This window comes from Rhinoraja longicauda, chromosome 28 (genome assembly GCF_053455715.1).
Source record: "Rhinoraja longicauda isolate Sanriku21f chromosome 28, sRhiLon1.1, whole genome shotgun sequence".
Taxonomy (NCBI): Eukaryota; Metazoa; Chordata; class Chondrichthyes; order Rajiformes; family Arhynchobatidae; genus Rhinoraja; species Rhinoraja longicauda.
In genome coordinates this window covers 7,647,611-7,674,476 of record NC_135980.1, presented here as the reverse complement: position 1 = coordinate 7,674,476, position 26,866 = coordinate 7,647,611, and the positions used below count along the sequence as shown (strand labels likewise).

Here is a 26,866-nt window from a genome sequence, read left to right as displayed (position 1 = left end):
AGAAAGCACTCTGTCTTTCTCGCTGAAGAGAGACACACAAAATGCTGGAGGGAAGAAAGGGAGGCGCTTCTTCAGAGCTGCAAACTAGACGTTGCCTGGTCCTCCACGACTGCCCCACCCATGTGCACAAGCGGCGGCGCCACACCTGACGCAGGTGTCCTGTCCACGGTCCATTGCCCGGCAACAAGCCCGGGTGCGTCTGCCCGGTTGCTAGGCAGCCACATGTAGCAAGTGGCCGCGCTGCCCCCCCCCACCGCCCTCAGTCCCCAGGAGGCGGCGGACAGGGATGCACCTCCACGCAGCGTGACCCACCCGGCTGCCCCACACTCCTTGCACCCACCCCGACAGCCCCAAATGGACACTCAGAGCGAAGGCCCGGTTTGCCCGGTGGCCGGCGATGGGTAGGATGGATAGTATAAGAAAATAACTGCAGATGCTGGTACAAATCGAAGGTATTTATTCACAAAACGCTGGAGTAACTCAGCGGGTCAGGCAGCATCTCAGGGGAGAAGGAATGGGAGACCTTTTGGGTCGCGGCCCTTCTTCAGACTGAAGGGTCTCGACCCGAAACGTCACCCATTCCTTCTCTCCTGAGATGCTGCCCGACCCGCTGAGTTACTCCAGCATTTTGTGAATAAATACCTCCGGTAGGATGATTAGAATCTTTTTGGCACCCCCTTCACAATAGCAAAGATTTATAAATAACATTTATGTTGATAAATGTAAAATGTTTTAAATATATATATATAATAATATAAAATAATGATAAATAAACACGAATAAATACATAAATAAATAGCATGCATGTAAGATGAAACGGGACCTGCTTTCATTTCTCGAAAAAAAAATAGGATGGGATTATATCCGAATTTAGTTTTTCTCCCCCCAACCGTCTCGTTCATTTTCTAGCAAGTTGCCACAATTAATCGCACTAGAACTGTCGTGCGATGTGTAAAAGAGACACGCGTTCGGCTCTTATTTCAGCGATCGGTGATACAGTACTGTAAGGCATCAAGTTCCCTCCAGAGTGGATCTAAACTGTTTCCCAAATACTGAACCAAAGTAACTAACGTGTTTTTTTGCTTACTTATTTGTCCTGTGATTTTATGTCCCACTGCGTCCAAGTTTGAAAAGCATCAATCAGCTTGTCAATTATTAGAAAACTGTCTATCTATTTAACCTGATATATATTTTGGGTCATATTTCCCATCCACGTTTCGCTTTTATCCCCTTTTTCCCTTCCCCTGTTCCCTTCAGCCCATATCCCTCTTTCTGACTTTACATTTCAGTGTTCGTCTTCTTTCCTTATCTGATGCCCTTTTGTTTCCTGTTCACCTTCAGCCTTTGCCGTTACCTCCACCCATCTGCCAATCGCCTTCCCTCATCTGTATCCATCTTTCACTTGCCAGGCCTTGTCTCACCACAATACTCTCCTTTCCAGTTTTCCCCACGCCCCCATCCCCAGACCGCAAAAGGGACTTGAAACGTCGTCTGTCCATTTCCTCCACAGATGCTGCCTGACCGGTCGGGTTCCTCCACCACTTTGTGTTTTGCTCAAGATCCCAGCACCTGCAGCTTCTTGTGTCTCCATTTTATTTCTTTAGACATGATTGTAATGTGATGAAAATTACATCACTTTCACGTTGCATTGAGAGTAGAAATAGTTCTGAAGGTTTCAAACCCTTAACATTTGAAACATTCAAAGGGGCTTGGACTGATTTTTAAAGCTAACTGGGATATCAATATGGAACAGTTTCAGTGCTGATCTCCAGTCCTGAAGAAGGGTCCTGACCGGAAACATTGCCTATCCATACTCTTCAGAGATGTTGCCTGACCCGCTAAGTTACTCCAGCAGTTGGTGTGTTTCTTTCTGAACCAGCTTCGACAGTTCCTTGTGTCTACATGATGCCAAACTAAACGAAGTCCATTAGCCAGTACAAGATCCATATCCCTCTATTCCCTCTGTGTTTGTGTCCCTATCTAAATACCTCTTAAACGTCACTTTTGTGTTTGTTTCCAACATACTGCCCTGGCAGCATGTTCCAGACACCTACCACTCTTTGTATAAAAAGAATATGCCTCATATATCTCCTTTAAACTTTCTCCCTCTCACATTAAAGCTATGCTGTCCAGTTTTTGACGAAAAAAGTTCTGACTTTAAAGTTGTACCCTGTCTACGCCTCTCACAATTTTATGAAATTCTATCAGGTTTCTCCTCAGCTTCGAATGCTCTGGAGAAAACATTGTTTTTCCAATCGATTCTAATAACTAATAGCCTATAATCTAGGCATTATTCTGGTAAACTTCTACTGTACTCTCTCCAAAGCCTCCACATACTTTCTATAATGGGGCAACCAGAACTCTCATATTTTTGAAAAATCTGCCGGTAATAGTGACAAATTAACATTTAACCTGTGTCGGAGACACAAGGGACTGCAGGTGCTGGAAGCCTGAGTGAAAATCAAAGTACTGGAGGAACTCAGGGGATCGGGTGCATCTGTGGAGGGAATGGCAGACGACGTTTGATCAACCTGTGTAATTGTTTACTGCTTTACCAAGAGGTTAAAATAAATAGGATTGTAGGGACATACGGATTAGCGGGGGGGGGTCTCGAACCCTCGGTTGGGCTAACGAGTCACGAGATGCGGGAGCACGGGATATAGTTGTGTCTGGCGACCAGCTGAAAAGATGTGATTAGATTATAATACCTAGTTAAGTAGTGTGTGTCCAAAAGCTGCAGTCTGTTTGCAAATACCTTCGAATAAAGACTTTGAACAAAGACGCTCGTTGTGGACTCACTACAGGATAACATTAATTTTTTTAATATTCAATGTCCCATGCATATAAAAATGAACTGCAGATGATGGACACAAAATGCTGGAATGACTGATGGAATGGATGGGAGAAAGCTGGAAAAGAGAGGTGGGCAAAGTCTGAAGAAGGGTCAGACCCGAAACATCACCAATCCATATTCTCCAGCGATGCTGCCTGACCCGCTGAGTTACTCCTGCATTTTGAGTCTATCATTAATTTTTATGTCAGCGGTTTTTATCAACTAAGATTTGTACTATTCTTTTGACAGACATCCACATCGAAAAGGCAAGAAAAAATCATCCAGGAATACTGGTATGTGTCACAAGACATCTTGATGTAAATTTAAAAACTGCATATCTGATTCTAAATATTTCTGAATATTTCTGCTGTAAAATCCGGAATAAAAAACAGAACACAGGTCAGGCTGAATCTACGAAGAGCAAAACGGAGATAATGTTTAAGGTTTATCCATGACTTATTTTGCATCTGTTTAAAATTTCTGCTTTATTAAACTATTTTGAAAGCAGATAATTGGAATATCTCCTGAAGTTTTAGATTAAAATATTTATAAATGTTTCGTGAGGCAAAGCTAAAGGTGTACTGGGGCAGTAACCTGTTAAAAGTCTGGGAGTTAAAGATTGTAGTAACTTGCCATTTACTGGACAGGCCAGCCCTTTAGTTTAGCTTTAGAGATACAGCATGGAAACAGGCCCACCGAATCAGCACCAACCAGCGATCCCCCACACATTAACACAAGCCTACACAGTGACAATTTACACTTATACCAAGTATACAAAACCCAAGCCAATTAACCTGCAAACCTGTACGTCTTTGGAGTGTGGGAGGAAACCGAAGATCTCAGCGAAAACCCACGCATTCACGGGGAGAACGTACAAACTCCATACAGACAGCACCCGCAGTCAGGATAGAACCCGGGTCTCCGGTGCTGCATGCGCTGTTAGGCAGCAGCTCTCCCGCTGCACCACCCTGCCCGCCTTTCTGTGTAGGAAGGAACTGCAGATGCTGGTTTACACCGAAAATAAACACTAAATGTTGGAGTAACTCAGCAGGTCAGGCCAGCAAGAAGGGTTCTGACCTGAAACGTCACCTATTCATTTTCACCAGAGATGCTGACTGACCCACTGAGTTACTCCAGTATTTTGTCGACCTGTTGGCTTTTTGATCGGATGAAGAGAGTGGCTGCATATTCCATTCACAACAATCTCTGGTGTTTGACAGCAGCTCAGAACTCCTGTTAATCTGCAGGAAAACAAGCAGAAGGGTGCACATAACCCATATGAAAACCCTATCATTTCATCCTGGTGGAATTTATTGCATCCATTTGGTTCTCTGCAGGATTTTAATGCCAGGCACTGGAATTCTACGGCAACAAACTCCTTCATACGCCTTCACACTTTACTGAGTCTCCCTGAGCAAATGGGCAGTTAGGTGGTGTGCAAAAATTATTTTACTCTGAAAGACCCATTTAACTCCCATAAAGTGGGGACACCCCAAGTCCAATTTCGGCGATATAGGTGAACAGTCATGCACACAGAACCAGACGCCTTACCCCAATGGCGCAAAGTAGTCAGCACATGTTCAATGGAATGTCCCGAGATTGGAAGTAATTGCAATCCAATGGCATGAACATTGAATTCTCCAATTTCAAATAATACCCCCCAGGCCTCCTTGCCACTCTGGTGCGCTCCAACCATTTCACCAACCATTTCCCACCACTCCAGTCACTCTGTTCTTTTTCCCTCTGTATGTCCTTCTCCTTTCCTGACCCCCACCCTAGCCATGCACACCCATTTCTCCCACCATCTTCACCAATTCAGTGTCCCTGTTCCCCATTGTATGCTCATCTCCCATCTCCATTACTTCCTTTTATTCCCCCTCGTTTCACTTCCCCTTCCACCAATATCCCACCCACCAGCTTTACATTTCACTCCTCCTCTTCTTTCTTTATCTGGCATCTTTTTGTCTCCTTTTAACCTCTCGCCTTTGTCACTTGACTCCACCCATCTGCTAACCATCCCCACTACCCTACTTGCATCCACCTATCACTTGCAAGCTTTGTCCTTTCCCGGCTGCACTTTTCCAGCTTTCTGACCTGTACTCCATCACTGAAGAAGAAGCCCAAACTGAAATATCGCCTGCCTATTCCTTCCATGGATGTTGCCTGACCTGCTGAGTTCCCAAAGCATTTTGTGTTTTGTTGGAACTAATCATATCGTTTTGTTATTTTTAACACAGAATTCTACGTGCCATGTGGAGAAGGTAAGACATCTTTAAATTGTCAATTTAAAACACAATTTGTGAAGTAAACTTCTCTGCTTGAAGAAGACAGGCAAGCAAGGAAAGCACAAATTGAGAAAACTCATCCAGTGTTACTAGAAATGATGATATTGGATATTGGCCCTTCAATATGCTGCAAGCACAGAAAAAAAAAATCATCAATAACTTGCCTATTTGTACTCTATCCTTCGGAAGTGTGGGAAATAGGGCCTTAATGAGGTTGGAGGGAAAAATAGGGATCCAGCGAGATTAAAGGAAATGTGGGAAACTGGGCCCTGATGAGATCTAAGTGACCTTGGGAAACAGGGCCCTTGTGAGATGAAAGGGAGTGTTGGAAAGATGGTGAGATTAAAGAGAATGAGGGAAACAGAGCCCCGGTGAATTAAAATTAAACACACTTTTCCCACTTTTGAGAATTCTTCTTTATTAGCAAGCATCCATATATTATGTAGCCTGTTCCATTGTTGTCCTGCACAGACATGATAGCAGCCTGCATTTGGAGTTAGCCTCGGTTTCTCAAATTAAAATCAATTGATGCAGCTTCATAGGACTTTCATTTCGGCTGCATTTGGAGAACTTCATGCAGATCTGGTTGCCCCATTGTCAGAAGAATGTGGAGGCTTTGGAGTGGGCCTAACAGAGGTCTACCAGAATGCTTCCTGGATTAGAGGGTATGAGCTGTAAGGAGGAGTTGGACAAACTTGGATTGGTTTCTCTGGAATGCCGGAGGTTGTCAGGAGACCTGATAGAATAATACAAAATTATCAGAGACATGCACAGGGTAGACAGTAAGAACCTTTTTTCCCAGGGTTAGCATGTCTAAGACCAGAGAGCATAGCTTTAAGGTGATGGGAGCAAAGTTTAAAGGGAAAGTATTTACGCAGAGGTGGTGCGTGCCTGGAGCGTACTAGTGGTGTGTTCTATATTCTAAAAGTTGCATAAAAACATCCACATGATATCAACGAACCGAATTTGAGTTCCCTTGATCTTTTTGATCAGTTTTAGTCATCTGGGCATGTGAGACTGGCCAAATGATTCACACTAGTGTGTCAGTCACTAACAGGACAGTGCTTGGCATTTTGTATCACAAATATTCCCTGTGGTGTTTGGTTTAGTTGGAGTTGGTCCCGGTCTCTCTTTTCCCTCCCCCACCCAAGTCGCACTAGCTTCTCATTTTCACCCGACAAACAGCTTACAATGGTCTGTTTCCTTTATCATCCTTACTTTTTTGCATATCTTTCATTCGTTGTTCTTGGTTTTTGGTTCTTGGTCCTCCAAAATATTCCAAATGGAATTTAAACTGGAGGTGGCGGAGTATGGACTGAAGCAAGAAGGGCTTCTTGGAAAAGAAGAGCTACCTTAAATTTAGTTGCATCTGGTCGAATAACTATAGTAGGGTGAAGACTATTCCATGCCTTAATTGTGTGAGGGAAGAATGAATTGCTATACACATCTGTCTTGGTAGCTGGTATCTCGAATTGAATCAAATGCCCTCGTCTGCTCCTGATATGCTTGGGTTTGGTGTAGATTTGGTAATCTATGTCGAGCTGACTATTTAACATTTTGTAAAAACAGGTCAAACGTGGGCTTTATCTCTCCACATCACTGTCTATATCTCTCATTTCCCTTATCCCTAACCAATCTGAAGAAGGGTCTTGACCTGAAATGTCACCCATTCCTTCTCTCCAGAGAAGCTGCCTGTCCCACTGTCCAGCTTTTTGTGTCTATCTTTGGTTTAGTTTAGTTTAGTTTAGAAATACAGCGTGGAAACAGGCCCTTCAGTCCACCGAGTCCACGCCGACCAGCGATCCCCGTACACTAACACTATCCTACACACACTAGGGACAATTTTAATCAGCCAATTAACCTACAAACCTGCATGCCTGTGGAGTGTGAGAGGAAATCAGAGCGCCCAGAGAATACCCTCGCAGGTCACGGGGAGAATCTACAAATTCCTTACAGACAGCAGCCGTTGTCAGGATCGAACCCAGGTCTCTGGCGCTGTAAGGCAACAACTCTATTGCTGCGCCACCGTGCCGCCCTAAGTTTTAATCTTACTGGGGTCCTGTTCCCACGCTCCCTTCAATCCCACCGGCACCCTCTTTTCCATTCCATGACCATATCACTCCCGTCCTTTACAAACTCCACTGGCTCCCCATCCCCCAGAGAATCCAGTACAAAATCCTCCTCATGACCTACAAAGCCCTCCATAACCTGGCCCCATCCTACCTGACCGACCTCCTCCACAGGCACACTCCCACCTGCACCCTCCGCTCTGCTGCTGCCAATCTCCTATCCCCCCCCATCCGGACCAAACTCAGATCCTGGGGGGACAGGGCTTTCTCCATCGCTGCTCCCACCCTATGGAACTCACTACCCCAAACCATCAGAGACTCCTCCTCACTCACCACATTCAAAACATCACAGAAGTCTCACCTGTTCAGTACTGCCTTCAACCACTGAAGGTCACCTCACCTTCTGTCTCCTTTCTCTGTTCGTTTACTTATTTATCTATTTATTCACTTCCCTATGTTCTTTAAATCCCTGTAAAGCGTCTTTGAGTGTATGAAAAGCGCTATATAAATGTAATGCATTATTATTATTATTATTATCTCTCCCTCCATTGACTACATCTCAGCAAACTTCTTTTTGAAAAGCTCCATCTTCTCATCAACCAAATGCTCACAAAGTATATTTTGCATGAGGCGTCTCTGGATGGTGAGCATTGCTGGAAATTTCCTGGCAGATACTCCAGCTCCACTGCAGAGACTTAGTGAAAGTGTGGCAGAAACCCCCAATGTCCATTCCAATGAATCACAAATGAATCACATAACCACGCTTGACAGTTCCTTACTTAATAAAACCACACCAGGGTTTTGCCGATGTTAACAATTTCATTTTCTTCAGGCAATGAACCAAGATTCGTCAAACTCAGCGAACACAAAAAACCCAATAAAAAGTATCAACCAAACAGGTAAATAGTTCACTGTAAAGGGAAAATGCAAGTAGTACTCAGCAGCTGAGGTAACATCTGTGGTGATAGAAGCAGATTTAAGGATGTGGGTTCTTGATATATTTAAAGCTTACAAAAAGGTAATGAATGGGACAAGATGTGGCACTCATTGCAGCTGATATTCATCCCAAATTGTTAATTTTACAAGAATATAATATGAAATGTTGAGAGTAGGAGTAAGGATCACTGGATAGCTTGGATTTCCATTGGGATTCTTTGAATTATTTTTTTAAATGAAAATAGGTGCAGGAGTAGGCAATTCGGCCCTTCGAGCCTGCACCGCCATTCAATATGATCATGGCTGATCATCCAGCTCAGTAACCTGTACCTGCCTTCTCTCCATACCCCCTGATCCCTTTAGCTACAATGGCCACATCTAACTCCCTCTTAAATATAGCCAATGAACTGGCCTCAACTACCTTCTGTGGCAGAGAATTCCACAGACTCACCACTCTTTGTGTGAAGAAATGTTTTCTCATCTCGGTCCTAAAAGACTTCCCCCTTATCCTTAAGCTGTGACCCCTGGATCTGGACTTCCCCAACATCGGGAACAATCTTCCCGCATCTAGCCTCTCCAACCCCTTAAGAATTTTATATGTTTCAATAAGATCCCCCTTCAGTCTTCTAAATTCCAGCGAGTATAAGCCTAGTCTATCCAATCTTTCTTCATATGAAAGTCCTGCCATCCCAGGGATCAATCTGGTGAACCTTCTCTGTACTCCCTCTAAGGCTAGAATGTCTTTCCTCAGATTAGGAGACCAAAACTGTACACAATACTCCAGGTTATCTGCCATAACTTCAGCAAAAGTTCCAATCTAAATGGTCTTTTATACCGCTGATCTGCCAATTATTCACTCCCCCCTCACCTGTATCCACCTGCCTCTTGCCAGGCCTCGTCCCATTCAATCAGTCAGAATGACCCAAAACATCACCTGTCGATTCCTTCCACAGATGTGCCTGACACGCTGAGTTACTCCAGCACTTTGATTTTTGGTGAATTACAAGACGGGAGTGGTCCCGTTGGGTCCAAACCTCTCCTGCGGGCCCGCCAACCCTCCCCCAACTGACGATCCGTGGACCCATTGCCGGGCGGGGAGTGTCCCGCGGAGCTGTAGGCGGGCGAGGAGGGACAGGGAAAGGGGGAGAGGGAGCCACTCACCTCGGCCCCGTGCGGCCAGCGCTGTGTCCAGAGCGAGCCGTGGACCCAAAACCTCTCCTGCAGATCGGCAGCGAAGATGGCAACAGCCATCTTGTTGGATCCTCTGCCCTCGAGCTGCACCACGGAAGGAAGGTCAGGCGCGGGGCACGCCTGGACGGCGCCATCCTCCCGCGGGGGGGAGCGCATTTGCCCCCCCCCCTGCCTTATTAGCCCCCACTCCCGTCACTCGGGCGGGTCCCATTGTGACGTCGAACGCTGCTGACAGCCATGGGAAATGGAAAAGTGATTTTTTTAAACTTGAAAAAGGTGATTTTTAAAGTTTAGAAAGTGAAAAACTTTTAAAATAGAACAACCATTTGAACCACAGGACAATAGTGATTAAGGAGGTGCTAAAATTGTTGCGCTATCATGTACCGTTTTGGCTCTATTTCGATAACATACTAAATCTGAATATATATAAACAAGATGAGAGTTTTAGTAATATACTAGACCAAGTTGACCTGTGGGGTCCGTTCCTCGCAGGGTTTCCATTGTGACCTGGGAAAATCGCGTTTCTTCTTTAAAATAAATTGTTTGTTTTAATAAAATGAATCTCAATGAAATAAAGATCCTACGTAAAATAAAGCGTTGGGCCCATTCCTCGTAGGGTTTCCATTGTGACTTGGGAAAATCGCGTTTCTTCTTTAAAATAAATTGCTTTAAAAAAAATAAAAATAAATCTCAATGAAATAAATATGCTATGTAAAATAAAGAGGCCGAGATGGATTTGAGGTCTTTACCAAAAATGTGGGGCCCGGCGGGGAATGTCTCCCGGGGCTGTGGGCGGGCGAGGGGGGACAGGGAAAGGGAGAGGGTGCCACTCACCTCGGCCCCATGGCGCCAGAGCTGCAGCCAGAGCGAGCCGAGGACCCAAAGCCTCTCCTGTGTTGGCCTAGCACCCTCACCCCCACTCCACCCCACTCACCCTTTCTTTAAAATATATTGGGGGGTTTTTAAATGAAATGAATCTCAAGGAATTGAAGATCCTATGTAAAATAAAGATGTTGAGCGGGAGGTTGTAGCCAATCAATGGAACCCACGTGGGGGTGAACGGCAGGAGCAAATCAGGACTTGCCGGGGAGCAATCAGGGCAGGGGGCATCGGTGCCCCCCCACGTGGGAGCCTGATCAATTGGGTGTCGAGCGGGAGGTCGGAGCCAATCAATGGAACCCACGTGGGGGTGAACGGCAGGAGCAAATCAGGATGCGCCGGCGACCAATCAGAGCGGGGAGCATCGGCACTCCCCCCACGTGGGGATCGGGGCCAATCGGGCGTCGAGCGGGAGGTCGGAGCTGAACACAAAATGGCAACCCTCCTCCAACTGCGCACGCATGAAGGGCATTACAAATGAGAATGTAATGTGAAATCAGATGATGCTGAAATATTCAATAAGATTATTTAGAGGATATTTCAAACAATAATAACTGTGAGGCATTCTGAGCCACAAGGTGCACGATGGACATGCTCTAGAAATGTAATGGGACCAAATGGAGGTCAATAGCCTACATTTCCATGGAAGGAACATGACCAAATCAGTTTAGTTTAGAGATTTGCAGCCCGTTCAAGGAAGGAAAGTGGTCATCAATGCGATAGGTAGTGTAAGAAAATAACTGCAGATGCTGGTACAAATCGAAGGTATTTATTTCACAAAATGCTGGAGTAACTCAGCAGGTCAGGCAGCATCTCATGAGAGAAGGAATGGGTGACGTTTCAGGTCGGGTCTGAAGAAGGGTCTCAACCCGAAACGTCACCCATTCCTTCTCTCCTGAAATGCTGCCTGACCTGCTGAGTTACTCCAGCATTTTGTGAAATGTGATAGGTAATGGTTTGTTGGATCAGGTACAGGTAAACTGTACTTGTTTCAGACTGTGATATGACATCACACCAAGTGTATTGTGACTGTTTTGGCTCATTACATAACGCGTTCTTTCAACCAATATAATTTGCTGTCAACCCTGTGAAAAGTCTCAGTAAATAAACTGGATTTATTTTCTTGCTCTCACAGGGCAGCCGTAAATTAATGCCTTCTGCCCTTCATTGATCTGTAATTTAACTAGGTAGAAAGAAACGCAGTTTTTCTGAGGTACTATTCATCCAGGTGGTGCAGTAAGTCTGTAATGATGGTCTATTGTTTATGCTACAACAGATGACATCTGTGTATGTGAAACTGCATCTCCATTGCAACAAGAACAGTTTTACAGGCACTGTTCCTCTTTCTGTTGCTTTAAAGGATCAATGAAAGCTAAATGTAGGGCACCGTGAACGGCCAATTACCTTGTCATTTATAAATTGTAAGTTGACATGAAATTGAATTGTTTCCCACAGCTTTCGAGAGAAAACAGCCTGGTATCTTTAACATACAGTATCTAACAAAATGTTTTACCAACCGGCACATAAGCACTGAAATGTTTGCAGTTTTAATGATTCATTATCTGTTCTTCGTAACCCAAACTCCTCTACCACAGTTACACTCTTATTTTCCAAGGGATATGTTTCCTTCCTACTATTCTTAATTAAATAATTTACTTCAAGCTTAATGGTTTTGAAATTAATGTGTAAATTTTTCACTCATTCTACTAATTTGCTACTATTCCCTTGTATTAATTTTGTCAACACAGTACAAATTAGTTTAAGATTTTCATGGCATCAATTAATGCAGTGGTTTTATTGTGGAAAGGAATTGTGCATACTTTACTCTTTAGAGGTTTCACGGCACTGCAGTTAAAACAGACATTTTCGCTTGCAATACAGACCAGCCATTTGGCCCGTGAAACCTGCTACAATGAGGGCTGAACCTACACCCAGAATTCATGAACTAGCTAAGCCAAAGCCAAGTTATGACGAAATCAAGCGTGGGGAATCGGAGGTAAATACATGCAGTTTTATTTTGCTCATTGTAAACAATTCAGATCTGGTTGAAGCGGGTAAATGTTTCCTAAGCTATCAACATTATTCACAAACACTTAGATGCTCAATGCTGTTTGTTTCATTGCTTACCTTAACTCATTTTCACTCAGCGTGCAGAAAAGAAAGTTACTAATCAACAGTCTTTCGGAATTTTTGTAATATAAATTATATATTTATGAATGAATGTGCCATGACGTATAACTTTGATAAATTGCTGACTAGAAATTTATCTCCTTCAGTAAAAGATGCCCTGTTGACAGCCCTGTTATTTCCCAATGCATGCAGAAAATTGGCAAAAAGATTCAGTCTGAAGAAAGGTTCCGACCCGAAATGTCACCAATTCCTTTTCTCCAGAGATGCTGCCTGACCCGCTGAATTACTCCAGCGTTTTGTGTCTATCTTAGGTATAAACCAGCATCTGCCGCTACTTCCTGTACAAACAAGTTTGGGATGTTGCTACTCCAGAGAATAGGAGGAGAATAACCCTGTGTGAAGAAAATAGCAAACAAGGTTCTCTAAGGAGTGCTTTAATTATGACGGGTGAATCGGATGAAGGAATTGTATAGGTGGCTGAGCTTGAGGGATAAAAGTAAACTCACGCATTTGTCCTGTTATGGAAAGAATGGAAATATTCTTGTTAAGATTTCTTTGCAGTATTGACAGACTATAAGTATTTCAGTCTATGTGCAGTTAAATGTGGACTCAGGAGTTGTATGCCCATACTAAGCTATTATATATGATTAAACCAGTTCTCACCTTACAGTTCCACCCATTTCCACAGCGGTTGTGTAAAACGTTAGATTCCTATTTGCCCCCTAAGCTGAACTTCCAACTTTGGTCAAAGAATTAGGAGATTTGGTATGTCGATGAACACTCTTCCAAACTTCAGGTAGAGACATATTACATGGCAGCCTGTTTCAAATGCCCAGAAATAAAGGCGATTACAGAAAGTGGTGGACACTACCCAGTCCATTCCCTACCATTAAAGGGATTTACTGGACGTTCTGTCTCAAAAAAGGCCACCAATATCTTCAAGGACCCAAACCACCCTGACCAAGCTCCTATTTCATTACCACCAGTGGGAAGATGGTACAGGATCCTGAAAACAATGACCTCCAGGTCCAAGAACAAACTTGTTCCCAGATTCATTGTAGTGAAAGAACTTCAATCTGAAACACTCTCTCCCAATAGATGGTGGCCTGCATTTTCTCTTTACATTTTTAAACGGTTAATATTTTCAATTATACCATTTTGGAACAAGGGAAAGTTCTCAGTTTCTGTGCTAAGAGACTCCACCAATCGTTTCGCTGCATTTGCAATTTGTTAGCCTTTAATTAGATGATGCAACGTTAGCTGAAATATGTAAACCACAAATAGAGCAGCAGAGACCAATAGAAGGAGAAAATTCCTCTATCTTCAAGAAACTGAAGATGGGGGAATCTTGAGCAAAACACAAACCGAGGAAAGACATAAGATAATACTAGGCATTTTGTACAGAAAGTCTGAAACATTTAGCCTAGTTTTCAAAATTCTGCAGGCTATTCTTCTCAGAGTATGTTCATACAAAATACTCCTTTTAGAAGCATCAAAAATAAGGAGTGGAATGGGTTAATGGTACAATATTATCAATATCCAAATAATCTTTCAGGAACTAAAAAATGAGAATTATATGCAAAATATTATCAGGGCTTATCAATTTCTGGCATTCATTTCAGAGTTCTCTAATAAAAGGCTTAATGTATTAAACCAACTCATACTGAATCAAGTCATTTATCCCCCTCTCTGGTCCTGACCCATCCTTCCTTCCAAACACAATCATTGCTTGAGCTTATCATCAAATCAAATTATTTTAAGGTTATTAATTAGATTGATTTGCAACTTGAAGATTAATTTCATTGGGCTACTATCTCGAAGATTTGGAATGAGTGAAAAAGAATTAACCAGAAACAGTAACTTAAGAGGTTTAATTTCTGAAGGAAATCTTAGATGTAAATTTAATAATGAGAAAAAAAAGACTTGGCAAGTCGATGCAACCATTAAATGTCAAGATGGGGCCTCGGTGGCGGCAATGGAGCCTAGGCTCCCAGGTGGGACCTTGGTGGTGGCAGTGGGGCCTCAGGGGCAGCGGTGGGGCCTCGGCAGCGGCCAAGCCTCGTGGGTTGACCCGCGGTCGGCAGTCGATGAGAGTGTGGGGGGACCGCCGAGAGGGGGGGAGGGGAAGAATAATTGACAATGGGGAGGGGGGGTGAGAACAATGGACAATGGGGAGGGGGGTGAGGGGGAGAACAATGGACAATGTGGAGGGGGGGTGAGGGAGGAGAACAATGGACAATGGGAGGGTGGGGGGTGAGGGGGGAAGAATAATGGACAATGGGGAGGGAGGGAGGGTGAGGGGGAGAACAATGGACAATGGGGAAGGGGGGTGAGGGAGGAGAACAATGGACAATGGGGAGGGAGGGGGGTGAGGGGGGAGAACAATGGACAATGGGGAGGGAGGGGGGTGAGAACAATGGACAATGGGGGAGGGGGGGTGGGGGAGAACAATGGACAATGGGGAGGGAGGGGGTTAGAACAATTGACAATGGGGAGGGAGGGGGGTGAGGGGGGAGCATAATGGACAATGGGGAGGGGGGGTGAGGGGGGAGAACAATGGACATGGAGGGGGGGTGAGGGGGGAGAACAATGGACAATGGGGAGGGAGGGAGGGTGAGGGGGGAGAACAATGGAGGACCCGGCATGAGGGAACTGCTGTGGGGGAGGGGTGGGGGGAGAAAAAAAGGGGGACCCGTTGTGGGGGAGGGGGGGGGGAAGAACTAAGGAGGAGTCAGCGTACTTTGTAACTATGTCAGCGCCATAGGTAGCTGCTATTTGTATACCTTGGGTATGCATGCAAAGAATTTCATTGTGCTTTGTCACATGTGACAATAAAGTATTCTATTCCGTTCCATGTACTTTGCATTGTGAGCAGAAATAAAGGAGAAGTAAATATATGCAGTAATTCCCTTGGATGAGTAGGAAATGAAAAGAATTTGTGTTCCATTGGCCTCAGTTACATAAGATTGACTTCCCCAAGAATATAATCAATTAGATGGGATCGCATGGGGAGGTTCAGCCACAGAGATAATGAACAGATTCAGCACCATGAACCTGGCAGTTGCACAATAACCATTAGGCTCTTGAACACTACAAAACACAAAGCTATGAAGTTTGGACGGTCTTGGTTTCACTAAGGATTTTGGGCTTTTTTTGCGCCTTTATTGGGATTACTAATTGATTTTTGTTTTGTTTATTATATGCTATCTATGAGTATTGTGTTTACAGGCCTGTTGTGCTGCTGCAAGTAGGAATTTCATTGTTATATTCTCAGCACATTAACAATTAAACCCACTTGACCACTCTTGATTGATTGACTGAAAGGAACAGGCTCTTTGGCCCACCGAGTCCACGATCAGCCATTCAGACCAGCTCAATGATATCCCACATGATATCATCCACTCACTGAACACTAGGGGCATTCTACAAAGGCCAATTTACCTACAAATCTGCTTACTGTGGTATGTGGGAAGAAACCAGAGCACCCAGCGGAAACCCACACAAACTATGCGGCACGGTAGCGCAGCGGTAGAGTTGCTGCTTTACAGCGAATGCAGCGCTGGAGACTCAGGTTCGATCCTGACTATGGGTGCTGCACTGTAAGGAGTTTGTACGTTCTCCCCGTGACCTGCGTGGGTTTTCTCCGAGATCTTCGGTTTCCTCCCACACTCCAAAGACGTACAGGTATGTAGGTTAATTGGCTGGGTAAATGTAAAAATTGTCCCTAGTGGGTGTAGGATAGTGTTAATGTACGGGGATCGCTGGGCGGCACGGACTTGGTGGGCCGAAAAGGCCTGTTTCCGGCTGTATATATATGATATGATATGATATGCAGCAGTAGCCAAGGTCAGAATTGAACCCAGATGCCTGATACAGTTAGGCAGCAGTTCTACCAGTTGCATTTACTTCAATTGTTAATTAAATTTACAATTCTTTTCCAGGGCAAGTCAAAGACAGCGGGCAGGTAGGAAATATTTTCTTTCATAGTGTATATGTTCTGTATATTATCAGTATATTATCAGTTTTATGTACATTTGTGTGTATATATTATATATACATACACACACACACACACACACACACACACACACACACACACACACACACACACACATATATATATTTATTTGAAGTGAAATATGTTGGAGTTCACTTAATACTTCAATCTTGCACTTGGAGTGTTGGGGTGTTGTGCAAATGCACCCCATTGGAGTATTGTGTTCAGTTTTGGTCACCCTACTAGTTAGGATAGAGGCCATTAGCCTGTAAAGAGTGTAGAGAAAATTCACAAGGATATTGCCAGGACTCAAGGGCCTGAGCTGTAGTGAGAGGTTGGGCAGACTAGGGCTTTATTCTTTGGAGCACAGGAGCTTGACGGGTGATCCTGCATAAAATTATGAGGGGAATAGATAGGGTGAATGTGCAGTAATTTCCCATGATTGAGGAATTAAAAAATAGAGGGCATAGGTGAGACAGAAAAGATTTAGAAGGAAGGTGAGAGGCAACTTATTCACACAGAGGGTGATGGACATATGGAACGAGCTGTCAGAAGAACTAATTGAGACAGGTACAATAACAACATTTAAATATATTTCGACAGGTAGGAAAGGTCTAGAGGAATATGGATCAAACACAGGCAAATAGAACTAGCTTTGGTGGGACATCATGTTCAACATGGATGAGTTAGGTTGAATGGCTTGTTTCCATGCTTTATGATTCTATGAATCTATTCAGCAAGGTTGTTTAGGATCCCGAATTGTAAAGGTAGCCAAATGAACTGGAGGTGGATTATATAAAAGGCCCGTCAAAGATGAAATTAGAAATTGCACTTAGTTACAAACTCTAAATGCATGATACCATTTGGTTAATTTCTGAACTTTGAAATCAATGGAACCAAATTTTGGAAATGGAATTAAACACATATCAGTTAACATATCATTTGTTTACTATGTGAGAATTTCTAGACTAAAAACTCAGGTAATATGGTCCAAGAAAAGATATACTAGCTTGCCTAAAAAAAGGATAGGAAAAGGTCATTGTTGTGAACACTTAATGCTAAAGAACATGATAGATTTTACTTTAAACTTTTGAGATAAATAGAGGGCATAGGTGACAGATAAATAGGGCATAGGGCACAGAAACAGGCCTTTTGGCCCACCGAATCCATGCCAACCAATGATCACAATTTACATTTTTACCGAAGCTAATTAATCTCCAAACCTATATGTCTTTGGAGTGTGGGAGGAATCTGGAGCACCCGGAGAAAACCCACGTGGTCACAGACAGCACATACAAACTCTGTGCAGACAGCACCTGTAGTAAGGATTGAACCTGGGACTCTGGCGTTGTAAGGCTCTGTGTCTACGCCACTGTGCTGCTCCAAGATAATCATTCAATAATGAAGCCACAAGCATAAAGCCTCCATTGTAGTTCCACAATTTACATATACAGTTTACATATTCTGTTGTGCTGCTGCAAGTAAGAATTTCATTGTTCTTTCTGGGACATATGACAATAAAACACTTTTGATTCTTGACTAGACTATGCTATCCGAAACAGTTTTTCCCTCTGAAAGTGCAGAGGTCTCTTTGAGTTTGAGGTCCATTTTGCAGACAGATCCAACAAGCAACTAAGAAGGAAATACAAGCAAGTCAGCAAGTCATCGATGGGCTGCAGAGAGCAATTAGAAAGAGGCCTTTCATTCTCTGTGGTCGTGAGTCAGGTGTAATAATGGCATTTAAGAGGCTTTTGGATAGGAACATTGATATGCAGGGATTGGAGGGATATGGATAATATTTATCAATCCCACCTCACCTCCCACAGATTCTTAGCAAGCAATGGTCAAGGTTATCAGAGTTACCTTATTTGTTTTCTATATTGAATAGATATGGTTACAAACGTTTCAACTCTAAAATCTGAATCCTATTTTAACAGGAAAAATGCAAAAGGCAGATCGACAGGAAGCAAAAAGGAGGCTGCCATTTACGGTATGCTAGCAAAGAGAAACCTGAAAGGCTGCGATGCCTTCTGCAAGCAATGATAAGATAATCATGAGCAAGGTGCTGCATGGATTGAAACAGATGTGCCAGAGATAATAACTTTCAGCTACAAAGATTATGAGACTATTTCTATTCACCAGGATATTGTCTGGATTGGTAGACTTTAGTTACATGGAGAGATTGAATAAGCCATGCTTATTGCTTCTGGAGTGACAGAGGCCAAGGGGTGACCTGATAGAAATACACAATATTATGAAAAGCATAGATAAGGTGGATAGTCAAAATCAGTTTCCCATGGTTTATAATAAAAGAGCATGTAAGTGAGAGGAAGAAGTTTTAAAGGAGATCTGAGGGGTAAGTGTTTTACAGAGATGTTGATATCTGGAACATGTTGCTTGAGGAGGCAGTGGATTCAGATATAATCACTACATCTGAGAGGTAGGCACTTAAATATGCAGTAGTTGTTTCCAAATACACAGGACAAGATGTTAGAAATCCAAAGTGCCAAATGTCAACTTGCTCCCGGTGGTGATGGGAGGCTTATGCACTCACCTATGCTCCTCCGGTGTTGAGAAAGGCTGGGCAGACACGTGATTGGGGTTATCAAGTGGGCACCTACTTTCATCGACGTTTCGCTGATTGGACCCACGACGTCTCCAGTAGGCTCAGCAGTGCATTCTGGCGTCCCAGAACCACCCCTCTCTGCATCTGCCTAGCCGGCTTATTTGTGAGACCAGATGGGGTCTTTCCTCTTCAGCCAGAGCTACTGGCTACTCCGCTCTGCCACCTGTGATGTTTCCTTGATAGCCTGGCGTAGGGCTTGTCCGCTGATCCTCAGGTCCTTCATCAGTCTTACGGTAGATGTTGCCACAAATCCTCGACATCTAACTTCTACCGGGCAGATCATTGCTCTCCAGCCCCGCTGTTCTGCCTCCGCTGCAAGCTCTGTGTAGCGCAGTTTCATTCTTTCAAAGGCTTCCTGCACAGCATCCTCCCAAGGGACTGTGAGCTCCACAAAATACACCATGTGCTGAGAGTTCGACCAGAGGACAAGATCAGGCCTCAAGAAGGATACAGATGCAATGCGGGCAAATGAGACTAATATAGATGCGCAAAATGGGCGGCATGGACACAGTGGGCTGAAGGACCATTTCTGCGCTGTATAACACAAAGACTCCATAAGCAACAAACATGCCAGCAGAGAAAACAGATCGTTTTTTAATTGAAAGAGATTTTGATGAGCCAAGTTGAATAAAAAAGTTCTATTTTGATGAATCAGGAGAAGGGTCATCCACATTGAAAGTATCAGTGGTAGAGTGAAGAGAACTTGTAGTAAAACACAAAATAAAGTAACTTAGTGCAGCACAGTGTGCACTGTGAATGGCTCAATTGTAATCAAGTATAGTGTTTCCGCTGGCTGGTTAGCATGCAACAAAAGCATTTTCACCGTACCTCGATACACCTGATAATAACCTAGTGGGTCAGGCAGCATCTGTGGAGGGAATAGATAAGCAATGTTTCTGATCGAAACATAGGAGATGGCTGGCTGTTGGAACATGGGGTACTAAGCCAGAGGACAGAGACAATGAGTGTGAAGAGAGCGTTAAGATTCTGGTTGCCCTATTACAGAAGGATGTGCAGGCTTTGGAGAGGGTGCAGAAGAAATTTACCAGAATGCTGCCTGCATTAGAGGGTAGTGGCTATCAGGAGAGGTTGGACAATTTGGATTGTTTTCTCTGAAGCATCAGAGCCTGACATGATGGAAGTATATACAATTATGAGAGGCATAATAGACAATAGACAATAGGTGCCGGAGTAGGTCATTCGGCCCTTCGAGCCAGCATCACCATTCAATGTGATCATGGCTGATCATTCTCAATCAGTACCCCGTTCCTGCCTTCCCCCCATACCCCCTGACTCCGCTATCCTTAAGAGCTCTATCTAGTTCTCTCTTGAATGCATTCAGAGAATTGGCCTCCACTGCCTTCTGAGGCAGTGAATTCCACAGATTTACAACTCTCTGACTGTAAAACGTTTTTCCTCATCTCCATTCTAAATGGCCTACCCCTTATTCTTAAACTGTGGCCCCTGGTTCTGGACCAGTGGGGTATAGGGTAAACAGTCAGAACCTTTTTCCAGGGTGGAAACGACAAAGACTAGAGGGTGGTTCTTTAAGGCGAGAGGGTCAAAGTTTAAAGGGGATGTGCGGGACAGGTTTTTTTACACAGAGGCACTGGGTGCTTGGAACACTTTGCTAAGGATGGTGGTTAGTCAGATACAATAATGTAATTTAAGAGTTTTTTTGGATAGGCACATTGATATGCAGGGATTAGAGGTGATGTGGATGATATGCAGTCAGAGGTGATTCGATTAGCTTGGCATTGTGTTCGGCATGGACATTGTGGACCAAAGGGACTGTTATTGTAATGTACTGCTCTATGTTCTGTTAGCTTTGGGCATCTAGGGAAAATGAACCTCATTGCTTATATAAGGGGAATCTGTTTAAGATTAACAAGAGGTGCTGATAACTTCAACAGGCTTACCTTCCTCTTTCTATGCAAGGTACCCAACAAGAACTACAGCTTCTGATTTCAATAAAAAACGATAAGACATAGGAGCAGCGTTAGGCCATTCAGCCCATCGAGTCTGCTCTGCCATTCAATTATGGCCAATCTATTTTTTCCTCTCAACCCCATTCGCCTACCTTCTCCCCATAACCTTTGACTCAAAGAAACAAAGTGAAAACATTTATTTTCCTCATTTCGGTACAATCATTTATGCAAGTGAAACAAAAACAGAAAATATTTAAAATAATCAGCAGGTCAGGCAGCATGTGTGCAGGAAGAAACATGATGTTTCAGCTCAATGGTCTTTCTTCAAAACAAGGAAATGTTAGAAAACAGGGAAGGTTTAAGATCCATAGAAAGGAGAGAGTAGGACAGAAGAAAAGAAATATTCATGGTAGGTTGGAGAGCAAGAGAATAAACAGGGTTGAATGCACAGGAGTCTTTTTTTCCCAGGATAGGAGAATCAAAAACTGGAGGGCACAGATTTAAGGTGAGGAAAGATTTAATAGGAATCTGAGGGGCAACATTTTCACATGGTGGGTGATGGGTGTATGGAATGAGCTGCTGGAGAAGGTAGCTGAGGCAGGTATAATAACAATATTTAAAAGGCATTTAGACAGCGAGATGGACAGAAAAAGTTTGGAGGGATGTTGACCAAAGACAGACAAATGGGACTAGATCGACATTGACAAATTGGGCTGAAGGGCTTCTTTCTATGCTGTACGATGCCATGACTCTATCATTTTAGGCAAAAAAGCTAAACCAGCATGATTCATGAAAAGACCATTGTTAACTGCATGGTAGGACAAAGCCAGAAGGAGTTTATTGTGAAAGCACAAAAAGACTAATAGCATATAACCATTCAACATCCAGGGCCAATTTCATTCACCTGGTATTATGTAAATATTGTTGAATGAACTGGAATGGCAGAAGTGAAAGCCTGTTATTTTCACTTAATTGTATAATTTTATTTCCTTCAGCGGAAGTACCAAGATTCGTTTATCTCAGTGAACCCAAAAAGCAAACTGCTCGTTACAATGAAAACAGGTATATCTTTCAATCGTTTAGAAGGAAATGGTAGTTCCTGGTTCTGATTATTTCTGCAAGGTCACAGAGTGGCAAAGGCCACCACATGCTAAATGAATATGTGCACAGACATCTCCCAGTCAGAACTGGAGTAGAGGCAAATCATCCTTAACCCTGGGAGTCCAACTGGGAGAGAAATAAAGAATAATAGGTGATTTATCAAATATTTTCTGGAAACCAATGAATAACATCCCCCCGTCCATTGAGAAAAAATTTACACTCCACCAACGATACAGAGGCTTGTTGAAATTCATCACTAAACACATACATTGGCATTCCACCACACAGTTTTCCTTAAGATGCATCTCAACATTGTGTGCATATGCTAACACTTAGAATTTGCACAGAAATGGTAGAACCAATGACATCTATAAAGATTTAAATACGTTATGTTATACACAAGCTAACACAAGTGTTTATGACGTAGATCATCGCCTGAGTGGCATCTGAAATCTGCGACACTGAAAGCAAGACCCTCTTCCAGAATCAGTGAATTAGCCAAACCAAAACAATTCCACAAGGATTGGCAAGGCGATCGTCCTTCTCATATAATGGTATGTGCACACATCTTGATTTAATTTTATCGCAACTGCTGATTATACACTAACCATGAAGTGCTTTAAACGTTGTCATATAAGTTGTTATAAATGTACCTGACCATGTGGAAAATTGCCCAAATATGTACTGTTTACAAAAAAGCAGGACAATTCGAGTCTAACTTATTCCCATCCAATCGGTCAACTCTCAATCATCAGCTAAACACTGGAAGCCATGGTCCACAATGCTGCCAAGCAGCTGTTCCTTAGCATTGGAACTAGGGCAACTTGACTTTAGGTTTAGTTCAAATAAAAGTAAATCCCAGAGGTGAAGTGAGAGAGACTGTCCTTGACACATCCAGGGCAGTGAATCTCTGGAATTCTCCCCCCTGGAATCTAAATCATTTTGGCAATTTAAAAAGAAAGTAGATAAATATTTGAAGATCAGGGAATTGAGGGCTGTGGAGAATTGGTACAGAACAAGTGAAGAGACCTTTAGGGCGGAACAGTGGTGCAGCGGTAGAGTTGCTGCCTTACACCGTCAGAGACCAGGGTTCGATTCTGACTACGGGTGCCGTTTGTACGGAGTTTGTACATTCTCCCTGTGACCACGTGGGTTTTCTTTGGGTGCTCCGGTTTCCTCCCACATTCCAAAGACTCACAGGATTGTAGATTAATTGGCTTCTGTAAATTGTAAATTCTCTCGTGCATAGTGTTATTGTATGGGGTGATCGTCGGTCGGGGCAGATTCAGTGGGCCGCAGGGCCTGGTTCCACGCTGTATCTCTAAAAGAAATATGAGCGGTGATTTTATTGAATGGTGGAGCAGGCTTAAGAGCTGAGTGGCCGACACATGCTCCTGTTTTGGAGCACGTTCTGTTAACATCAAGGCATCCTTTGAATGAATGGGGTATCGAGGACCTCTGGTAAAACTGAATCCAATGGGCACCAAGGGAATAGCATTCCATTTGTTAGTGTCGACCCCTTCATCTGACCAGTCACATTTTGATAACCTTTATTGCTTTGCCTATTAGGCAGAGATTTCCTTACTTTGGTAAGGGTATCAAAAGTATCCATAATACTGTCCCCTTGCAATAAAAGCAAACTTATCTTCTTCATATTCCAGGTAGAGTTTAGAGATAAAGCATGGAAACAGGCCCTTCAGCCCACTGAGTCTACACCAGCCATCAATCGTCTGTTAACACTAATACCATGTTATTCCACTTTCTCATCCATTGCCTCCACACGAGGGGCAATTTACAGAGGCCAATTTACCCACAAACCTGTACGTCTTTGTTATGTGGGAGGGAATTGGAGCACCCAGAGTAAAAGCACAAGGTCACAGGGAGAACGTGCAAACTCCACACAGACAGTGGCACTCTACCTGTGGTGCACTGTGGTGCACTGTGTTTTGTGTTTGTATATGCAACTCTGTATCTGAATGCCACAGTTAATCCATTCTAATAATTTTAAATTATTTCTTTCAAAGTGAATGGCTTGACATTTCTCGACATAGTATTCCATTGGACATCTTCTTTAACAAACCTCTCCTATCTTTATCTCTGGCTTACTTTCCCACTTAATTTTGTACTGTCAGCAACCTTGGAAATAATAACCTCAATGTATTCATTTACAATCAATATCATTGACTTCAATATATAAGACTACTTAGCAAGTGTTACTCCACAGAGAAGAGCCTGCCAAACTGGAAATTACCAATTTATTTTTTCTCTGACTTTACCAATCCCTATTACTGCTAATTTATTGTCCACGATACATTTTATTAAGCAACCTTTTGTGTAGCACATTATTGAACGCCTCTTTGAATTCCAAATATATGCATTTTCTTCTACTCTATCCTATCTTTATGGTGACTTTTATTGATATCCAAAACCCATGCAATCCTCATGTGAAAATAAGTGAAAATAAAAGTAATTTAATCCAATACTATCCCTGACCTCGTTAGTTAGCTACAGATGGATCAATTCTTGTGACGGTTTATTTCCCACTGTAAAACACATTTACTGAGAATTATCATTTTATGATGTACCATTACACCTTTGAATCTAATTTGTTCTCGGAGTGTTACTTCAATGTATTCCATGAATTTGTCCTCTGCATTACTTTTGTCAATTCATTTATTTGTTAGGGCGGCACAGTGACACAATTGGTAAAGCCGCTGCTTCATAATGCCAGAGACCCTGATCTTAGGTTTTGTCTGTGTGGAGTTTACACATTCTCCCTGTGACAACGTGGGTTTCCCCCGGTGCTCCGGTTTCCTTCCACATCCCAAACGATGTGTGGATTGATAGGCTAAGTGGGGGGAATTGATAATAATTTGAAGAGAATAAAATTTGGATTAGATTAGCTTTTATTATTCAGTATTGCCTTTATCAATCGCTTTCATCCAACTTTTGGTTTCGTTCAGTGTAGAGATACAGCACGGAAACAGGCCCTTCGGCCCACCAAGTCCGCACTGACCGGCAATCCCCGCACAGCAACACCATCCTACACACAGTATGGACAATGTACAATTATACCAAACCAATTAACCTACAAACCTGTATGTCTCTTGTAGTGTGCGAGAAAACCCACGTAGGTCGTGGGAGAACGTCCAAACTCCCTACAGACGGGCAACTCTATCATGTCTTCTGTCATTATTTATCTGGCTTTCTGCCTTATTATAGATATTCCTTTTTTTTTCCTTTTCGCTTCCCCACCCCTTACCTGATGCAAAATGTCACCCATCTTTTTTCTCCAGAGATGATGCCTGACCTGCTGAGTTACTCCGGCACTTTGTGTCTACCTTCAGTATGTACCAGCATCTGCAGTTCCTTTCTACCCATCTATTACTCTTCACTATGATAAACACATTCACTGGCTGGGTTTTCATCCTTCCCTCAGACAGAGAACTCTGAAGATGCACCATTCTCAGAATTTCAGTCCAAAATGATCTACCCCTTTTTTGAGACTATGATTCCTAGTTCTAGATTCCTTACTTAAAAAAAAAAAACATCCTCCTCACATTTACCCAATCAAACCATCAAAAAATGTCATACATTCCATGAGGTAATCTCTCCTAAATCTCAATGAACATAACTCAATCCTCCTCATGTGACTGGAGCACCGTCCCAGCAACCAATCTGGTGAATCTTTAGAAACAAGGTCTGAAGAAAAGCGACATGTTAATCAGGAATTAAAACATTGTTGACACATTCACACGTTGCCCAATTATATTCCTAGTAGCTCAAATGCCTGGCAATGTAACTAAAATGAAGTGCCTATCTAAACAGCCAGTCAAAAGTTGCTGAAGAATTGAAGCTTTAGCAGCTTAAGAGGAATATGTCTATTATAAACATTGGCGTATCCATATTTGGAGTCTTCAATTACCATGCGACATGGAGGGAAAACAAAGCACAGCAAGTTTTCTGGATTAGGATCTGCTGATGTCAAAGTCATAGTGCCATCAGTGCAAACTACCAGTCCCAAGAGTCAAGAGGGAATGTTTAATTGTCTTATGTACTGACAGCACAACAATGAAATTCTTATTTGCTGCAGCTCTACAGGCCAGTAAACGCAGTGACGCAGAGATAATATATAAGAATAAAAAATACAGTAAATTAATAACTGTAAGACTAGATAACCATAATAGTGCAAAGGCCAAAGTTTGTAGTGCAACATTCCAAAGAAGATCATGATGTGAGCTTAGTGTTGTGCAATGTTCAAGAGCTTGATGGTTTGTGGGAAGAACCTTGAACATGGTGGCCACCGTTTTCAGACTCCTATACCTTCCCAATGGTAGTAGCAAAATGAGAGTGTGGCCATGGTGGTGAAAAGGATGAAAGCAACCATGTATATCATCAGGAATATGGTGAATATCATATCTGCAAATTGGGATGTCTAGGAGTGGCATTTAAAAATATTAAACAAGGCCAATGTGCTAATATGTACATAACCAGTCCAGGCACAGAAGCAACTCCGGTAAAATTAATGAATTTATTTTAGTGTTCTATTTCAATGGCAAATCATCAGATTATTACAGATTAGTACAGACTTAATCCATGGAGTAATTTCATAGGAATGCTGTACTAAATGTTCCAGTTGGCAGAACATCATCAGTGCTCTAACATTTATCTTTTGTAATATTAACAGCCTGTCCAGTAGGATGGCTTGAAGCATTTCTGCGAGGATCTGCAAAGCATAACGAAGAACTATGAACACCAGTGACAGATCATAAGCAGCGGATGAAGACCTTAATTGGAGATGTAATTCAAGACAATGCCACTGGTCTGAAAAGACAAAGATGTCATTAGTTTGAAAGGAAATAAGAAAGTATCTTAACATGGATAATTAGAA

The 26,866-nt window shown here is 42.9% G+C and overlaps 1 protein-coding gene across 1 annotated transcript; it reads left to right on the top strand.

Moving 5' to 3' along the window:
* Positions 1-272: 272 nt before the first annotated feature.
* spmap2 (sperm microtubule associated protein 2) lies at positions 273-26,866 on the top strand. The gene is made up of 8 exons (XM_078424075.1): positions 273-401; positions 3,083-3,126; positions 5,071-5,094; positions 8,020-8,086; positions 16,265-16,287; positions 21,870-21,936; positions 22,403-22,529; positions 26,663-26,866. The coding sequence occupies exons 1-8, from the start codon at positions 355-357 to the stop codon at positions 26,672-26,674; spliced, it is 411 nt and encodes a 136-aa protein (XP_078280201.1). The 5' UTR covers positions 273-354; the 3' UTR covers positions 26,675-26,866.